The sequence below is a fragment of the Otolemur garnettii genome, unplaced genomic scaffold (genome assembly GCF_000181295.1).
Source record: "Otolemur garnettii isolate 467f Iridium unplaced genomic scaffold, OtoGar3 scaffold00010, whole genome shotgun sequence".
In the NCBI taxonomy this organism is placed as follows: Eukaryota; Metazoa; Chordata; class Mammalia; order Primates; family Galagidae; genus Otolemur; species Otolemur garnettii.
In genome coordinates this window covers 27860009-27879765 of record NW_003852405.1, presented here as the reverse complement: position 1 = coordinate 27879765, position 19757 = coordinate 27860009, and the positions used below count along the sequence as shown (strand labels likewise).

The 19757-nt window shown below is 38.6% G+C and overlaps 1 protein-coding gene and 1 long non-coding RNA gene across 2 annotated transcripts in view; one reads left to right on the top strand and one right to left on the bottom strand.

Moving 5' to 3' along the window:
* The window catches only part of ADGRL4 (adhesion G protein-coupled receptor L4), an 89756-nt gene extending 79625 nt beyond the window's left edge, over window positions 1–10131 (bottom strand). The window contains exons 1-2 of the mRNA XM_023509782.1: window positions 10061–10131; window positions 8485–8634 (exon numbers count right to left, since the gene is read on the bottom strand). Coding sequence (XP_023365550.1) covers window positions 8485–8634; window positions 10061–10082 — 172 coding nt within the window. The 5' untranslated portion in view covers window positions 10083–10131. The remainder of the gene's footprint in view (window positions 1–8484; window positions 8635–10060) is intronic.
* LOC111723286 overlaps window positions 1–19757 on the top strand; it is a 226830-nt gene that overhangs the window by 94047 nt on the left and 113026 nt on the right. The gene's annotated exons all lie outside the window — the stretch shown is intronic.

The window sequence follows — 19757 nt, the reverse complement described above, 5'->3', positions numbered from 1 at the left end:
GGCTGGGGATTTGAACCCGCCACCTTAGGTGTATGTGGCTGGCGCCTTAGCCGCTTGAGCCACAGGCGCCGAGCCAAATCTAGCTTTTTGATGGAATATCTTCTTTTCTTTTTATTAGGAGGGATTCATTGATGGTAGAAAAAACCAGGTTATAATACAAAAAGATCAGAAGGCGACATAAACCTGCCTTTAAACCGGTGGTTCTCAACCTTCCTACTGCCAAGGGCCTTTAATACAGTTCCTGTGAGTCATGAGCCACAGGTTGAGAACTGCTGCTTTAAACAAATTTGACACACAACTCTCTCAAAGAACATCGGAGTTCACACATTGGAGTTCACACTTTTTCAAGTTTGCCACAGTACTTACCTAAGAAATTTCTCTGAAGCATATAAAAAGACATATTTTTTTAGAAAAAAACATTTGCTTTCTCTTAAGAATTTTAATAACATAACTGCTGTATGCACAACGATGTATACATACTATTATTGAGATGTATACAAATAGTTCTCCAAATAGTCCTTTAATATTATCTAAAAATCAGAAGCCACCTCCTTCTGAGCATTGTCATCAAGAAAGAAAGAAAGAAGGGAAGGAAAGAAGGAAAGAGGGAAGGAAGGGAGGCAGGGAGGGAAAAAATGAGAGAATGAAAAAATGCTGGCCCAGGTGCTACGCAAGTCTTCACCCCTAAATTTGGAAACCCCAAAGATAACATGAGCATCAAAGAATAAGGAAAGTTTCAGACGAACTACCAGAGAGCTGATAATGACTGATAAGAACTGAAAACAAATATTTAAAGGTCACAAATATTCAAAACATATCCACTTGAAACCTTAGACCAAAAATAAAAACTTTAGAAGCTGCTGTGAAAAATAGCGTCTCTAGAGCAGCGGTTCTCAACCTGTGGGTCGTGACCCACAGGAACTATATTAAAGGGCTGCGGCATTAGGAAGGTTGAGAACCGCTGCTCTAGAGAGAACTGAAGCAGGGAGTTTTGATCCACTTCACGTTCTGGGTGTGCAACTCACAGAAGATGCACATCTGTACAGTGTAAAAGTGGTTTGTGAACTTTAACCTCCCTTGTTTGCATAGGGCACTGCCTGAGAGAATAAATAGACCCACTCTGGTGAGCAGACCATTTAATTCACCAGAATATGGTACAACTAAGCTGATGGACCACCTTTTCTGGTAATCAAATTATACCGTTGTTAGGCTAAGTATTTAAAGCTATCGTTTTTGAAAACTTCAAGTAGGAAAGGGATAGAATGAATATTGCAATTGCTTAAATAAGTACATTATTTCATCTCATTCTTTTTTATATAGGTAATTATAATGTTTTATCATATATAAAATGCTTGGTCTATTCCTCAAAATGCACTAATTTTCATGATTTTTCTTCTTCATAATGGATATTTTATAAAACGTTTGCATTAATAACTGAATCATGAATATATATGTCTAAATAAGCTGGTTTATACTGAAGACTTGTTTCAACAATGCATCATGTTCACTTTTGTTATTTTTAGAGGTAGAAAAAGTAATAGTTTCCTTTGGATATAGATTCTTTTTTTTTTTTCCTTAATTATCCGCGTGTATATTAGGTTTCCACTTTTGCCTTCACAGAATTAAAAAGGCTAAATTTAATGACAATAACAATATTTAACATAGGGATATAGATTTTTGAAGAAGAGATAACATTTATAAGATGAATGCCTGAGGATAATTTACCTATCCTTAAATAAATAATAGAGCATATGCATCCAAATGAGAGTAACTTGAATGTTGATACATTTATTCCAGTGATCTTGCTATTAATCAAAGCACCTCATAAGTTCTCTAATTGTCTTTAGTCCATGCTTCTCATGCAAAATGTTTTCTACATATGTTCTGCGTATTACCTTATAACCACACATCATTTTTTGGAAAAACTATTATGGTCATAAATCATTCCCTTTATCCACGAGATTTGGAAAAAAGTTTCTCTTAGCTATTCTGAAAAGTCAATCCACTCTTCAAATTTCACTGCCATTGAGGACAGGAAAAATATGCATTTTATACACATACACACACACACACAAAAGAAAACACACACACACACTCTGGGATTCTAAAGTAAGAGTGCTAATACATGTTTGAATCCTGGCAGCATTATTATGATAACTGGACACCCTTACAATTACATTTAATTGAGGAGCAGGTAATACTCATTAGCACATTGACTCTGGTGCGCTTGTTTTTAAAATTCACCGACAGTACTTTATAGTCACACTTTACAGAGTTCAAATGGCATATGGGTCTCTACCTGCATCCATATCCATTATATGGGACATGGGAAATATTGGAACGTGAGGCAAAGAACAGTTGCTGGTTTTCCTGTTTACATTTGTATGGTGGAAATGATTACCTAATTCAATATTTAAAAGTGAAGTTGTCACTTATAGGACACACTTTAGATAGTATAGCTACTTATGGTAACTGACACGCACATCTTGCATACACACATCTCACACACACACACACACATTTGTATGCTTTCTGTTTGCGCTGACGACAGATGGTTTGCCCATTTTGTGAGCAGCCTCTTTTTTTTTTTTTTAACTGAAGAACGAACTATAATGGAAGCAATCACATGTCTTCAGCACTTATTCTATACCAGGCAGAATCATTTTAGGGGATTATTTTAATTAATCCTTCTCCCACATTCTGAATTGATAGGTTGTTTCTTTCTCCTAATTCTTAGAAGTCTGTTGTGAAATTGTTTCTTCTGCCTTTACCAGTACTACATTGCTCTCGAGTTCATTATAACATCTTTACAGTTGAGTTCTATTACACAAGCACATAGCTGGTTATTCAATATTGATTTGAAAAACCGTTTTTTAAATATAGGCTGTCAGGCTGAGCACGGGCACTAAGGCATCATCATTTTTCTTGGGATCCTTCATAACAGTCATATGCAAACTATGAAAGGATTTTCATACAGGTACACAAGCCATCCACCACATCCTTCCCTGTCCTTCCAACCCTCAACTGGGTCAAGTGATTTGCTCTTGCTCTTACTCTGTGAACTCCTCTGGTCACAGCTCCACTTGATGAGTTTATCTGAGAGTAAGAAACTACCCAGTCACCCATCTCACCCCACACATGCAGTGACCTACTTTAACTCCTGCCTCTCACCTCTCATAGCTGTTTATCCCAACTCAAGCAAAATCTAGTGTTAGATGTACACAAAGATTCAACGTGTTTCCACCTTTCCTCCTCATTTTCTTTTAACTCTTTCCTGATTACCTGGGGGGGTGGAGACCTCTCACTCCCAACCTACACTGATGACAACTGTGTGCCAAAGGGCAACCATAAATGTGTTGAGAAGCATAAAGAAGAGCAGTTATGTATTTAAAAACTAAATCTAGGCTTTAAGGTTAACTATTACCCACAATTTTAAATGTACCCTAAAGTTTCTATAAGAACTTCACATCCTTTCCCCGAATACCCTCAAGCATCAGCATAAAACACATAAGCCAATGAATTCCCGTTAATATATCAATAAAACTGTTAAAATATTAATTTCCTATTAAAATGATAACTGTTCAACCAATATTATTTGGAAGACTGTACAGGTGACAACAACCAAAGCAAACAGACAACCTACACAATAGGAAAGGATATTTGCATATTTTTAATATTTTGAATCAGACAAAAGCTTGATAACTAGGATCTATAGAGAACTCCAATCAGTCCACATGAAAAAAGCCAATAATCTCATATATCAATGGGCAAGAGAGATGAACAGCACCTCCATAGAAGACAGACATATGGCTAATAAACATATGAAAAAATGCTTATCATCCCTAATTATTAGATAAATGCAAATGAAAACCACCCTGAGATATCATCTAACCCCAGCTAGAATGGCTCCCATCACAAAATCTCAAAACTGCAGATGCTGGTGTGGATGTGAAGATAAAGGAACACTTTTACAATGCTGGTAGGACTGCAAATTAATACAACCTTTTTGGAAGGAAGTATGGAGAACCCTCAAAGAACTCATGCCAGACCTCCCATTTGATCCTGCAATCCCATTACTGGGCATCTACACAGAAGGAAAAAAAATCCTTTACCACAAGGGCACTTGCACTAGACTGTTTATCACAGCTCAATTTACAATTGCCAAAATGTGGAAACAGCCTAAATGCCCACCAGCCCAGGAATGGATTAACAAGCTGTAGTATATGTACACCATGAATACTATTCAGCCATTAAAGAGATGGAGACTTTACATCTTTTGTATTAACCTGGATGGAAGTGGAACACGTTATTCTTGTAAAACATCACAAGAATGGAGAAGCATGAATCCCATGTTACTCAATTTTGACAAGAGGACAATTAATGACCTAGTACATGGTGGGGGGTCAGGGAAGGGCAGAGCAGAGAAGGAGGAGGGAGGGTTGGGGAAAGAAAGAGCAGAGGGTGGGAAGGGGGAAGGGCAGTGGGAGAAGGAAAAGCAGAGAGAGGAAAGGGGGAAGGGCGGTGGGGGTCTCGGTGTGCGACACACCTTTTGGGGGCAAGACACAAGTATAAGAGGGACTTGACTTAACAAATGCAATTAGTGTAACCTGGTTTCTTGTACCCTCAGTGAATGCCCAACAATAAAAAAAAAAAAGAAAGAAAGAAACAGGCTGACATTCATGGAAATTTTGAAAAGGCTGAGATCCCAAGGTTTGAGTCTAGCTTTATCACTTGTCCTGAGACACAGGGACACTCACTTGCTGTTCCAGAGTCCTCTTTCTCTGACTTGCAGAAGGCTGTTGCATGGAGTTAAATAGAAGCTAGCTACCTCAGGGGCCTGTAAATAAAGAACAGAACTTGTCCTATTTAAAGCTTGATATGAAAACCGAAGATGTACTAAGGTGAAGTGGTCTAAACTATAATTCACTGCACAAGTATGAAGTACTATTGTTTTTAGAAATAGCCTCTGATTGGCAGACCGTTGCTAATTCATTTTTACTCTGCCTCACAGAGTCATCTTCCTAACACACAGTATATCACGTATCTCTGCTACTTAAGACTTGCCAATGGTTCTTCTTTGCCAAAAGATTAACGTACATACCATTAACATTCTGAATTTATTCCTACTGACCCCTTCACTGATATGCTCTGTGATATACAAGGGCTGTCTATAAAGTATCCAGTCATATATGTCTCTATTTTTCATATTATAAGGCTGGATACTTTCTGAATACTTCTGTATAAACTTGGCATTAAATATGTGTGGCTTGTTAAAAGAATATCCCACATGTTCAACTTCTAGGCCTTTGTTACTTCTGATTCCTTTGGCTTGCTTTGACTTTGATGCTTCATAAGTCTTGATAAATCTGATTTATTCTTTAATTCACAGCTTAAATGCTACTTCCATTTGGAAAACATCTCTGCAATCAGCCTGTGCATCTCAAAACATTTCTATCTATACCTTCATAACCTTGTACTGGAATCATTAATATAGTCCTCTAACAGTTCTACTGTGTACACTGGAAGTCAAGGCCAATGTCTTATTTATGATTTCATCTGAGAGGCACAGCACTACCTGTTAGGCAGAGGCCTTATGGTGGAACATATTGATTAAGAATGCAGGCTGTGATCAGCTCGACTTAGGTTCAGATCTTGGCTCCACTACTTTGTGGGCTGTTCACTTACCTTTTTTAAGTATATATTCCTTTATATGTAAAATGGAAATAACAAACAGTTATCCTAATTAATATCTGAGACTCAGCATACAGTAAATATCAGCTCTTCTAGTGACAGTGATGATGATGAATCTGCTTAATAAATATTTGTCCAATAAAAAGAGGATTAAATGAAATATATTCACTTCAATTAAAACTTATTTCTAGGGACCATGCAATACCAGTTCCAAATGCCTTCTTCAAAATTAGCTTTGTAGTAACGTTGGTGGGGTCGGGTGGTGTGTTTACTTGGTGTCTCTGAGAAAGCTCAATTTTATGATGGGAGTGGTGGTGACAGAGATGAGGCTACAAAGAAAACAAATTCTACTCCTTCAGAAGTGAGCACTTTCAATAGCCCAACTCCTGTCTACTCACATCCTCTGGATCTAATACCAGTCTTAGGGAAAGACAGGAAAGGTGGGGAATCTCTTTGGAGATGAAGAAACCAAGAAGAGCCTTCAAACTCCAAATACAATCTAGACCATTCAGCAGTTAGGGATATGATGTTTTAAATTGAATTCTAAACAGCATATCATGTCTATCCACTTCAAAGGGTGTCAAAAAATCCATCAGTGAATTAATGGAAGTTGAAAAAGGTGACAAGCGCTGTTTTCAAGAGGACATTAGAACCCTCAGATAATAAATATTAAATGAATAGGTAACTTTCTTTAAATAGAAAGGATTTTAAGTTTAACATGAACTTAAAAAAAATTCCCATTGCAAATTGTATTTTGTATAAAAAGATGTCCTAGTCCAAAATGTCTTAAAATTGTCTTAAATTTGTTTTCTTCTGTTCTGTAGCTGACTACTGAGTTAAGTGGCTTGGGGGTGGGGGGAGGAGAGACCAACTATATAGAATAGAAGGTAAGGTTTTAAAAGAAATCATTAAAAACATGAATATCAGTTTGTTGGTTGCTGAGGGTCCGAATAGTGAAAAATTATTGACGTTACTGCAGATAATCATGACAGTTGAAAGATACCCAAATAACAACAGGAAATGGTGCTTATGAAGCTCTATGGTGCAATCTGTAATGATTATTGGGAAGGCACACTAATTTGTGAGATGTAATATTCTGAAGGTCACTCAACTTTCCCCTCGCCATAATGTCATTAAATTAAATACACAATAAAAATCCATGATTATTTATGGAAAGAATTTTGTAGTGCTTTCAGAACGCTGTATTACGAGTTGTGGCTGTATGTACCAGCAGAAATGCCTGATCTAATGCACCATTAAACAAACAGCAGCCTTGCTGTACATTTTTTAAACATTAAACTAATTATGAAGAGGTTTGGTCTTACTACACTGCATATTTAATCTTTTAAAGAGCCTATCAAACTGAATCACGCGATACAATTTGTTTACGCTGTAAGCAAACACATGCAGTATTAACAATGTAACACTCCTGGCTTAATTAGAAAAAGTTCGCGTTATCTTAAATACATTTAAGAGTATAATCCACATACCACCAAGCTCTAATTTTAACTTGCCATTTAATTATATCTTAAAACTAATTTCTGTGACTTGGAACTATTTTTTTCTTCGCTTTCCCCCATGCAGAAGTTTGATCTATCAACCCTGTTACAACTAGCTTCTACTGAAAGTAAAAAAAAAAAAAAAAGAGTAGAGAAAGATTGAGCGAGACTGGAGGGGGAAGGGAATAATGACAGTGGAAGACAAGAGCACAAACAAGAAATCACTTAAATGTGATCATTAAATGGTGTTCTGGTTATCCATCAAGTCAATGGGCTAAACTGTACCCTACAAGGATCCTTCTAGCATTCTTTCTCTGGGCATAAAGTTCCATAAATGGAATTTGCTGTTTCACAAAAGGATGTCTTTTGAAAATTCTCTTACTTCTTTCTCTCTTAATTTTCTACCCCCAAGTTATGCATGAGAAATCTTTCAGATCTTTTAACATCATCCTCACATTTAGGCAGTCGAGTACTACAAAGAATTTATGAGGGCAATAGGGAGCAAGACAGCCTGAATTCTTTTTTTTTAATTTTTCCTTCTAATTTTATTTATTTTATTTTTTTTCCTATTCAGATTTCTTTTATTATTTCTTATAGCATAACTGTGTACATTAATGCAATCGTGGGGTACAGTGTGCTGTTTTCACATTTTGAAATACTCTCAACAAACTATGTTAACCTTCATGTCATTTTCTTAGTTATTGAGTCAAGACATTCATACTCTGCCTTTAGAAAGATTCACTGGTACCCTTGTAAGATAAACCATAGAGGTGACCCCACAAATCTCCCTCCCCCCATCCAGTCCTCTTACCTCCCCTCTCCCACTCCCCCTTCCCATATTCTAAGGCTATAATTAAGTTAACAACTTAATGGGACATCTCAAGCAGCTGGAAAAGGAAGAACATTCCAATCCCAAATCCAGCAGAAGAAAAGAAATAACCAAAATTAGAGCAGAATTAAATGAGATTGAAGACAGTCTGAATTCTTGAACTGTGTTCTTTTGTGATCAAAGCTATTGACTCTTCCCTCTGAACCTGGGTTTGCCAGCTTAAATTAAAGGACAAAATTTAATATTCACACCAAAAATAAGCTACACAGGAAATCACTAAAAATCAGTAATCATGTAAAAATTGTAATATGAAAAGTTCAAATTTTTGATTCACTTAGGCTTGTAAAAAACAGTATGAAATCAAACAGTATAACATGAAACAAGTTAATTTCTGGCGGACAGAAAGGCCATCACATCTGATTAGATCTTTATAGTAATCCACAAGAAGTAATAAAGAGTGTTTACCTTCGCAGACTGTGACACCGTTTCCTGAAAAGCCCATGTTGCAGTAGCAGCCTTCCTTCCCATTACGGATTTCACATTTTGCGTTTGGGAGACAAGGTGCCTTGGTGCAATTTTGAGTGTAGGAAGAGTTCAACAAAGTGGAAAAACCCACTAAATAAAGTAGAGAAATACATTCTTTCAGAAACAAAAAGAAACATCTCCCTGCCTTGTTGAGTTGGAGTACAATCACATGCAGTCCTCCTTTCTTTCCACTTAGATCAATGGGTTATGAAAATTTCCCAAAGGAGTATTTACCTAAATAACAGCACAAAGGCAAGTAAGCCAGGAGATTAAGGGTTCATTTGTTTCCGGTTTCAACCTTTGTCAGGCAAATCTCAACAAAGCTAAACTGTAATAAACAACTCAGCTTTTATAATCAAATGTGCTTCCCCGGATCAGTGTGTTACCCTGACTCAGGAGTGCCCTTATCCCAGGTGAGGTACTTTTAAAGGTAACTGCCTGATTGTAAAGCAGTTTCCCTGTCTGGGACTCATTCCGTGCAGAAATGAAGGTAAATTGAGTATTTGGGTCTTTTCAAATTCAAATCTGTGTTATTTAAGATGACATCTTACCATTTAGGTGGATAAATGAAATTACTGTTTTTTTTTTTTTTTTTACCCTGTGTTGTAGGGATTGTTTTCACTTCTACCCTTTTTGTAATGACATTTATTTTACATTGTATTTCATCAGGAGAAATTTTAAAATAACAACAATAACTACCCCCCCCCCAAAAAAAAACAAAACTCCACATACTGGTCAGAAATTCAGCTTGGAGAAATGGAAATACACATGGATGTGACCAGCAACAACAACAACAAGAAACAGCACACAGAACAAAACTTTTTATGTCAGAGTTACTGAAAATAAAATTGTAAATGGCATTTTGTGGACTGATAGGAAAAGCTAAGGGAAAGCTCAGGCCTGTTGCTCCAGGCCTTCTCAAGAGAAAATTTGAGGGCCAACAAGAGCTCGGAATCCCGCAAACCACTGTGCTGGAAAGTCACGTAGGACAGTGTTCTGATCTGGTACCAAAAGATTCTTGAACACTGGATTCTCACTCCTAGTGTGTCAAGGGTTTTAATTCATATGCTGTCCAACCCACATGATTTCAGCTTCAGAGGTGTGATTTATTATCTTTCTGTACAGCGGCACCCAAATGCTATTTTAGATGAACCCCAAGCCTGGGCTGGCCATCGCCTGGAAATGCCAGGAAGCCTCCACAGGTGTTAAAGTCTTTAATGTCCCGGATTTCTCAAGTTTCCTGGGGTGCCGGGGGACAAAGTTCACAGTCTGAGACTTTATGGACTTGGGGTCTTTTTCAGAAGGAATCAAAAGGTTGATGACCCCTGGGCCTTGGATGTCCCGCTCTGGGGCTGCAGGGCCAGGGGGGAAACGTCCTGAGAAGGACTGCGTCACAGCAGCCACTTGAGCCCTGGGCTTTATCTAGTAAAAACAATAACAAGAAAGAAACACACCGTGCTGCGAGGGACCCGCCCTCCGGCAGGCTCAGTGACAGGGGACGCCGCCGGGCACTCACCTAAGAGCGACAGGAGTTTCATTGGCGGCGGCGCGGAGGTGGCGGAGCAGCGGTGCGGAGCGCGGTCGGTGTGCGGGCCTGGACGGCGGTGGGACTGGGCGGCTGCGCAGGGTCCCGGCTCCGTCCCCTGTGACGCGCCCGCTTCCTCTGGACACTTTCCGGCCTCTTGTGTGTGTAGCAAGCCCCGGGTGTGCTGGCCACGCCCGGCCTCCATCTCCTTTGCCCTCTCCACTTGGGCTCGGTTCCCTCCCGCTGACAGCACCCCAACCCTGAGCACCTCTGCAGACCCTCAGGGGGTTCATTTTGCCCCCAGGCACAGCTTGCAAGGTGCCACCCGCAAAGTCAGCGCTTAAAAGCCAAAGCTCTCCAGAGGCCCTTGAAAGGTCCGTCTTAAGAAAGCGTCCAGAACCCAGTGGGTTTTAGGAGTCTTCTCTGCCATTTCAATTCCAGGGTGCAGCCTTTTAAAAAAGTTCACCAGTAAATTTATTAGTAAAGGGACTCAAAAGAAGCCAGCAGACCTGGGGCCACCATGCAAGCCGGCATTCCGGTACTAGGGACTCAGTCCTGATGCTGTGGCTGCGAGTTCCAGGGCGTAAAGTCATTCTATCTTGCCTACAGGTTAACGTTCTGCGGCTACTTTCCACCTAATGTCCAGTAAAATCCACCCATCCCCTTCCTCTGTCCCCAGAACAACTGGTGCATCACATATCGCTTTTCCTTTTACGTATTAACATGAGTTAACCACGTAAAAACAGACCATCAGGTTGGAATATGAAAACAATTCTTCTTTAAAAAAATTATAAATCGTCGGCCCAAACTGATGTATAATGAAAGAAAACAGATCATCAGCTGCCCAAAGTTGGAATAGGGTCGGAGGATTGACAGCAGAAAGGGACAAGAAAAATCGGAGACAGTGGCAATAGTCTATTTGTCACTTAGGACAGTGATCACCTGAGTACACACATTTGTCATAACTCATCAAACTGTATTCTTAACGTTGCTGCATTTGATTGTAAGTGAAATAAATTGTATATAAGTTTAAGTAAAATTGATTTAAGAAAAAAAATGCCTAATGGTTGTGCCATCCAAACAAGCCATTTTGCCTCTAAATTGCTGGATATAAACTTGTGGCATTCCATTTCTATCCTGTTTACTTTAACAGATGTTTAGTGCAAATCTATTTTGTATAGACAGAACCTCAGAAAGGTGAACAGGCATGACCCATGGAATCCAGGGAACTTACAAATAATTGGGGCAACAACTAAAACTAGTCACAGTGACACAAATTGCAAAGTTACATCTGTAAGTCATTGTAACTACTTAAAGTACCACCTGTCCCCAAGTCAGCTGTGTTTGCATGCTGATAGTATATTCCTAGATCCTTTCTAGCTTAACTTAAAGTGGAAGACAATTTCCTGAGGGTTGTATCCCAATAGATGAGGCAAGTGAAGAACAGAGGGGTGTGTGTCTTGCCCAAATGCACAGCTGGTCTAAGTGACAAGCCTCGATTCGATCTCAGGTTATTAGCTCTCAATCCCTGCTCCCCATTGCCCTGCTAAATCCTTGCGGCGTCACCCACAGGGCTGCAAGAATGAGTCATAAGCTATTCAGGGAGTGAAAAAGCCACATTACAGCTCCAAATGCCACAAAAGAAGTGTTAGACTATTCTGTTGATAATTGTTTTCTTTTAAAGATTTTTCACTTTTTTTTAAAGCAAAAAACAATTCAGTGGAAAAACTCTGGCAGCAGTCCAAGCCATGGATTCTAAGGAGGTATCAAAGGCGAGAAAAGGAAGGGAGACTGGGGAATGAGTAGTCCAGGAAATAGACGGTGAATCACTGAGCAAGGGCAGGAGCACTGGGGACGGCGAGATAGGGACAGAGGCCAGAAAGGGTTAGATGAAGACGGACTGATGTCTGGCTGACTTGGTAAGATTGAGGGATATGTCTGAAACCAAAAGAGTGTGGAGGTTTATGGTTGGACCCCCTCATAAAAATAAGAAAGATAGGATGAGGAGTGGTTTTGAAGGTAAAGTAGAATAAGCCCAGGACCCAATATTGTGGTTTTCCTCTGTAATCCTACCACTCAAGGAAGTCCAAGGCAGGAGGATCAGTTGAGCTCAGGCGTTTGAGACCAGCTTGAGTAAAGAGGTGAACCTGTCTCCTCTGAAAATAGAACATGTTACATGGGGGGTGGTGGTGGTGGTGGTGGTGGTGCAAGCCTGTAGTCCTCTAATTCCTGTCGGGGCTGGTTTTCCCCACCTCCTCCCAGCTACTTGGGAAGCTGAGGATTGCTTGAGGCCAGGGGTTTGAGGTTGCTGTGAGCTATGATGATGCCATTGTGCTCCATCCTAGAGACAGAGGGAGAATCTGTTCTAAAAGAAAAGAAAACAACAACAAAGAAACAAAAAAAGTGATCCTAGTAGTTTTGTAATATAAAATTGGATGTGCTCTAATGATGATGTCATTTATAGGAAACTAGTGTCTCCTATATAGAAACTAGGGCGAGTTTGCAAACTTGTCACACCTCCTATGATGACAGCTCTCATGGCCATTCCAGAAGAAGAAATCCAAAATTGTTTGGAATGGTAGACTAAGCGTTGGCATCCGTGTTCGGCTTCCCCAGGGGAATACTTTGCAGGCGACCACAGCGATACTCAGCAGTAAGACGTGCCGCACTCTTTCTAGGATGAGTTCTGGAACTTAATTGTCTGACTTCATGTTGGTCATTAATTACACGTCACTTGACTTTCTCACCTTAATAAACTTTGGCACCAATTTGTTAATTTGAGTAATTCCTCATAAGTCCATATTATCTTTATTCCATAGAACCCTCAATGATATAATTTACCACATAAAGTCTCCTAGCGTGGCTCAATTTTAGTCCAAACTAATTAACAGTATACAGTTGGCAAAAGTATATAGAAAGGTTTTTTAAAAAGGAAATTTAATCATCTATGAAGTAGGAGAGGGTAATTTACTCATAACATGCTCACTGTCGAAATTAAGAAAAACTTTCACAAAGGGAAGTAATAGCCAACAGGGTAGGGGGACAGATGCCAGAAAGGACTAGATGAAGACGGATTGATGTCTGGTTGACTTGGTAGGATTGAGGGATATGTCTGAAACCAAAAGAGTGTGGAGGTTTATGGTTGGACCCACTCATAAAAATAAGAAAGATAGGAAGAGAAGTGGTTTTGAAGGTAAGTGGACAGGTAAGGACAGAGGTTTCACAAGTGGACTTGCGTGTAGGTGGTGCTTAACCTGATGGGTTAGAACTCCAAGGTCAAGAACATAGTTTTCTCTTGCTTCATGATATTTCATGCAACTTGAGTGTGTAAATATGGAATTTTCCAAAAAGGGCTAAGTTTCTAGAATAGCACTTTAAGTAAAGTGTATCAGCACTTTAAGTAAAAAGTATCAAAAATATGATTGTTTATTGTTGGAGATTAGCTGGATTTTTTGCTTTGGGGATTTTTTAGATTTTTGGTTGTGTTTTACATCATTGAATTATAGCAAATTTCAATCTTCCCCATTTAATTTTATAGAAAAAGCCAGTACAACTCTGCCCAGTAATTTGTAGTTCTCAAACCATTAGATAAATCATTTGTTTTTCTGTCTAGTGTTAAACCTAGGTTCTACCCAGTCATTATAAAGATGCTGCAATGTTCAAAACTGGCTACCTAAAATTTTGTGTCACCACAATCTGCATGAAGTATATTTAGTACCTGACAACAGTTTGTATCAAAAGTAAATTATTACTGATTTCTACTGAAACTACTTATGTAGTTTTTTAATAATTTCATCACCTAATTAAGAAAATCAATTTTTCATTTAAAAGAGTATTTTAAAAATTAACTTTTTAAGACTCTGAGCAGTTACACTTGACAAGCTTTTCTGCTGCTAATGTTTTCAATGGAAGTGGGGTGCAAAAAGCATCTGGTAATTTTTAATGTGGTGACTGGAAGGGAGGAGACCCAAGTTCCTTCCCATCCTGGTCAGTCAATTGTTCTGTGACCTTCAGAAAATCACTAACTCTTTCCATTATTCTGTTTAACGTATTTGCAGATGACTCTGTTTCATGTGGTGTCTTCTCTCCTGGGGTTCTTATTTATAAATATTTATAAACTAGCACCCACACTTAGAGACGGAATTTCTGAGCCAGCTGTTGATGAAGATTAAGAAAAAGGAGAAGGGGCTTGGTGCCCATAGCACAGTGGTTATAGCGCCGGCCACATACACCGAGGGTGGTAGGTTCTAACCTGGTCCGGACCAGCTAAACAACTACAACAAAAAAATAGCCAGGTAGTCTCAGCTACTTGGGAGGCTGAGGCAAGAGAATCACTGAAGCCCAAGAGTTGGAGATTGCTGTGAGCTGTGATGCCACAGCACTCTATGGAGGGCTCCAAGGAAGACTCTGTCTCCAAAAAAAAAAGACAAAGAAGAAAGATGAGGAAGAGGACAGAGCACCTGTACCCAAGCTAATTATCTGCACTTTACTGAGTTCTAAATTATTTAATTAATTTATTTTCCTCTTTTTGACCTCTTCCATGTTATGAAAATGTTTAAGTGACCTCATTTTCTCAAAGGCCAGCCCTGCAACAACAGAAACCAATTTGAAATCACCTATTCTATTTAATATCCTTACTCTTTTCAGCTATCCTTTCAGCATGTTGTAGTGCTAATTTATTCATAGTCAATTGCTTTTCTTCATTGAATTGACCAAAATAATATCCTGAGAGGTTACAGAATCCATCAGGATGTACAATTAATTGAAATTATTTCTTTAGATTTGTAACGCGTTGTACTTTACATTACGCTTCATCTCCCTTTGTGTTCCTCAATCACTAGATTGGTATATTTTCTTACAATTCTCCACAATTGCTCAATTGTTATAGGAAAATTAAATATTGTAATTATGTATCGAGGACGTGTTTCAGCTGCTTGTTGTTCACTATTATCTGTTGTTATTAGCATGCATATCGAAGATACAGTCTCTGGTGCAGCTCGCCAGGGAATATCCTTATTAACTTTCATCTCTTTGAGAATTATCTTTTTATTCTTTCTCTTTACTTTCCACTTTGTCACAAATCTTTAATCTCAGACAAGGTTTAATTTTTCTATTGCAACATGTTTTGTTAATAGCCTTCCGTGAGAAGGGACTGGCTTAAAGACCAGAGGTATTTGGAAGGCTAAATAAAGTACATTCAGAGATAATCATTTGTAATTTTTCTTATTTAGAAAAATTTCTTTTAAAGATGTACATTAGGCTCAGAGTTTTCCCTCGTATCTCTATCTGTAAATGCAAGTTGACATCAATAGTACTGTTGTCAATCAATTAAAAGTATAAATTTGCCTCCACTGAAATAATCAGGCAAACTTAAAAGCAGCCATTTATTTACTTTTTAACAATCATGAAGATATAAAAGCAATATTGATACACAGCTCATAAGGTGGCAATGTTAAACAAGCACCTATCATATAAGAATTTAGTTTAATTATCTTACATAATTATCTTACTTAAAAAAAATCATTCGTAAACCAGTTGCACTAATTTTTTTTTCCCCAAATTCTTTTTTTTTTTTTCCTTTTTTGCAGTTTTTGGCTGGGGCTGGGTTTGAACCCACCACCTCCAGTATATAGGGCCAGCGCCCTACTCCTTTCAGCCACAGGCACTGCCCTTTCTTAACTGGTAATTGATCTTACAAATTTAATTACACCAAAGACCTACTACCTAGTCTAATAACATAGTCCAGAGTCATTTTAAAATCCATAAATAAATTTGGGCTTCTTTGTCAGATGAAACAACATGAACACATTTGTTTTATTCATTGAATTACAAGAGAGTTATGGAAATCTAGAATGCTGATTAGATTTGGCAATAATTCCAAGAATATTTCTATAATAAACTCCTAAATATTGAAGCAGCATTTAAAATGATATCTTTTGAAAATACATCATTTGTGAAATGTAAAGAAGATTCTTTAAGAGAGAAAGACTATTGATTGGTACGGAAAGAAATCTAACATGATTTTATTTTTGTGAAAGATGTGATTATTGAGCTCAGAATACTGGATGAATGAAGAGTTTTTATTAGTCGATATTCAGGTATTTACAGGTAAATGAAAAGAATGTTAAACTATAATTGTAATTATCTGAGAAACGGTTTAGCTCTAACAGACATTAAGTTGCAGCTAAATGACTACCAACATAATGGATCCATAGACTGAGGTTGAGATTCTGTTTTAGAATGTGCCCCTCATTTTTGTTTCATTAAATTAGAGGATAAAAATAACTTTCAACTGTAAGCAGTTAACATTTCCACTAACCTAGGTACTTCGTTAAAAAATTGAAAATATGAAACACTTTCTCAAGTAATTTTATTTGATTTCAAGGAAATTATTTTCTATCATTGTCCGGAATTTCTTAGGATGATTCTTTGAATTTTTAAAATAATTTCAGTATTTATTATTAGCAAGGTATCTTCTAACTATTTTCCTAATCACCCCAGCATTTTGGAGAATATAAAAGGTTTTACTCATGCGTTATAAAAAAGCACTTTTGGAAACTTTGTAGTAATGCACGTGACTAAAATTGTTAATCCTCTGCTGACTACCTTCCTTTGCTGAAGCCTGAAATTAATTTTATGCATTGTTTTTGCTTTCAGCACTAAGGCTGATAAGGTTGATGTGCACAGTATTTAAGTGGCGTGCCTTGTTTACAGTTCTGTGTGGTCCATTACCGCGGCATTGAGAGGAACCATATGATTATGGTCTTAGAGGTTGTCCTGTAAATATACTAATTTTGTTCCATTTCCCCAATGTCCTTGTCAATAGAACAGCTCCATCTCATCCTGTTCTTTTTGTTTTTGTTTCTTTCGTTTTGTCCTGAAGGACTTACAGGGCTGTCAACCCATGGATTAAGTTTTGTATCTTTGTCATTGTAAAATGTTTAACCCTAGCAGAGAGTGAGAGTGTACCTTATACTTTTACTGTGCAAATTTCACTGAGAGATAACATGGCAAAACAATAAGTCTATTCTTATGGAACTCTTTAAGTCGCAGCTTGATGGTTTGTGTTGAATGCCACATAGAACTGAAAAAGTATGTACGATAATATGACTTGCCCAGATGTAAATTTTACCGTATATTTTACAACTCCTACTGGTTATGTTTTTAGACTATCAAATCATTCTTGTACTGAATCATCTGTAAGTCTTATTATTCAATGGTCTACATAATGTGTCTAATTCACCAAGGCACTGGAAACAAGAAAACAAAATATTTCTGAGTGTCTACATTGTGTTATTTTCTGTGTGACATTCTGGAGACACAAAGAAACATCCCCACATGGTCCTTAGAACTAACTGTGGGCTCTCCAAACAGTGAGACAACTGGAACTTAAAGGTTTTCTGCTTTGTTTATTGGGGGTGGGTCGTCTCCAGGTGCCCAGATAATTTTCCCAAGAGAACTATCTTCAAAATCGGGTATCAAAATTCAGACTTTCTTTAACCCAAAGTGACTGATAATTCCTTCCTCACGACTGACATAACTGAGGTCCTGCTCAGCTTACTAAAAGCAGCAGCTGGGTCCTCTGTCCTGTGCCCCTTCTCTCCCGGTGTTGACCCTTGGCCTGTAAGGGTGAAGTCGCCTGGCCTGGTACTTGTAGTTAGTACAAGTGGTGTAGGTGTGGATTCCTGTCAAGAGCTCTTGGCCATCTTGTCTCTCTCCCTTCTTATAGAACAAGGCTGAGAAAATGACTCCTTCAGGGAGTAGCTGGCAGCTCAGAAATGAGAACTCTTAGGTCCTAGCTGCCCAGAAGCAGGGAATGTAGGGGCCAGTGGGAGGTGGTAACCTTTTTCCTGTGAGTGGATGGGGGGAAGAAGCCACTCCCTCCTCATGGAAGAAGAATCATCCTTTGCTCTAACTATCTTGTAGGAATCCAGAGGGGGTCCTCCGGGCAACGTTTAGCCATTCCTGTTTCTCATACCGTAAAAGTTGACACGCAATGTCCCTCTTCAGTGATGTTAGAGTTAAGCAAATCTAAGCCAAAAGTTAGAATGCAAAGATATCATTGTCTTTAGTGGCGCAAAGAACATAGACTGTCCTAGGGTGTGGCAGGAACTGCTGGCTGCTTCCCTAACAAATCTTATTTCCATTTTTCTTAGTAAGGATATGCTGTACTGGAAGCTGTGAATGTGGCTGGTTAAAATGAAAGATGCATTTCCTAGTGTGCTTTGCAGCTGGGCGGGATGAGACTAAATTCTACTTATGGAGGCATGAGCATAAACTCGGGATGTCACTTTTAGAAACCTCTCCCGTGTAGATGGTGTGTCCCCTCCCTGCCTCCTTCATTCTGCCGCTTTTGATACAGTGGTAAAAATGTACTAACAGTAATCTCGGGCTAGGAGATGGAGCCACAGCTTCCCACCCCCCGTGTTGGAGTGGTGAACAGGATTTCCCTGAGGGTTGTGGAGCCCTCGCAGCTTTCCAGAACGGGCAGACTTGGGTTCTTTAATGCAAGAAAAATTATCTCCGATCTTATCGGAACCATTCTTATTCTGAGACTTGAGAAACTAACTAAAGTCAATCCCAACTGACGTGCTTTCAGAATTATGGAAGTTCTGGACTGGAGAGAACTAGAGGACAGAACAGTTCCCCAGGACAAAGGCCTGCCTACCACAGTGGCTTGCCAACATCCTTGTTTACTGAGAGGACGGTCACCTTTGTACCCACATACTGCATCCTGGCCTTGACAAACTTTGTTCTTGGCTTCTTGTTCGGGATGGTCACCTACTGTCAGCAAAGGAAATCAGAAGTTCAGTCCGGAAGTAAGAATGTTAGGACAAGACAGGGCAACCACGTGGCCTAGAACTAAAGTTAAGGGAATTGAATACAGGCACGCACACAGGTGCACACACGCAGGTGCACACACGCATCTGTCTATGTATGGATTGATATTTATGTGTACGTGTGCGTGTGCATATGTGTGTATAGGTGTCTGTAGTTCTAGACAGACATGTACATTTATACACATTTACATGATTGTTATATCCCTCTTTATTCAAATCTTTGCCCATTTTGAGCTTTTAATAGTACCTTTAAGTTGTGAATTAAATTAAAAAGATTGTCCCCATTAAAATAGATATGAAAGGCCTCAGAAGGGCAGATCCCGTACAAACGACTTACTTGACTGCATATTCTGAGTGTTTTGCTTCTCCTATTAGAAAAAAATGACAAACTTTCAAGATTTCAAAGAAATCCATAAGGATTTTGCTCAAAAGATTACTGAAACCTTTCTAGAGAGTTGACAGGGTGTCTTTTATAGATTATAAAGAAAGTCATTAAAAAATAAGGTAGTATTTATCAGTGTAACATGAAAAAAGCATCTCAGCATGCTGTCAGTGACATGGGAATCTTTATTAATTTATAACTATCATATGATTTTTTTTAAAACACAATTCTGGGCTTCAAGCAACACAAATGTGGCTCATTGATAAAGTCTTTTGGTTTCTAAGTAGTTGACGTCTTAAATGACACACTTAGAACTCGTAGCTTTACGAGCATTTAAAATTGTCATTTGTGGTTTCCCTTTCCAATGCAATTAGATCCTAGACACTAAGGGAAAATGATAACATTTGATCTTTACAAGTGGTCTTTGTATGGTTTTTCTTTCTTTCTTTTTCTTTTTTTTTTTTTT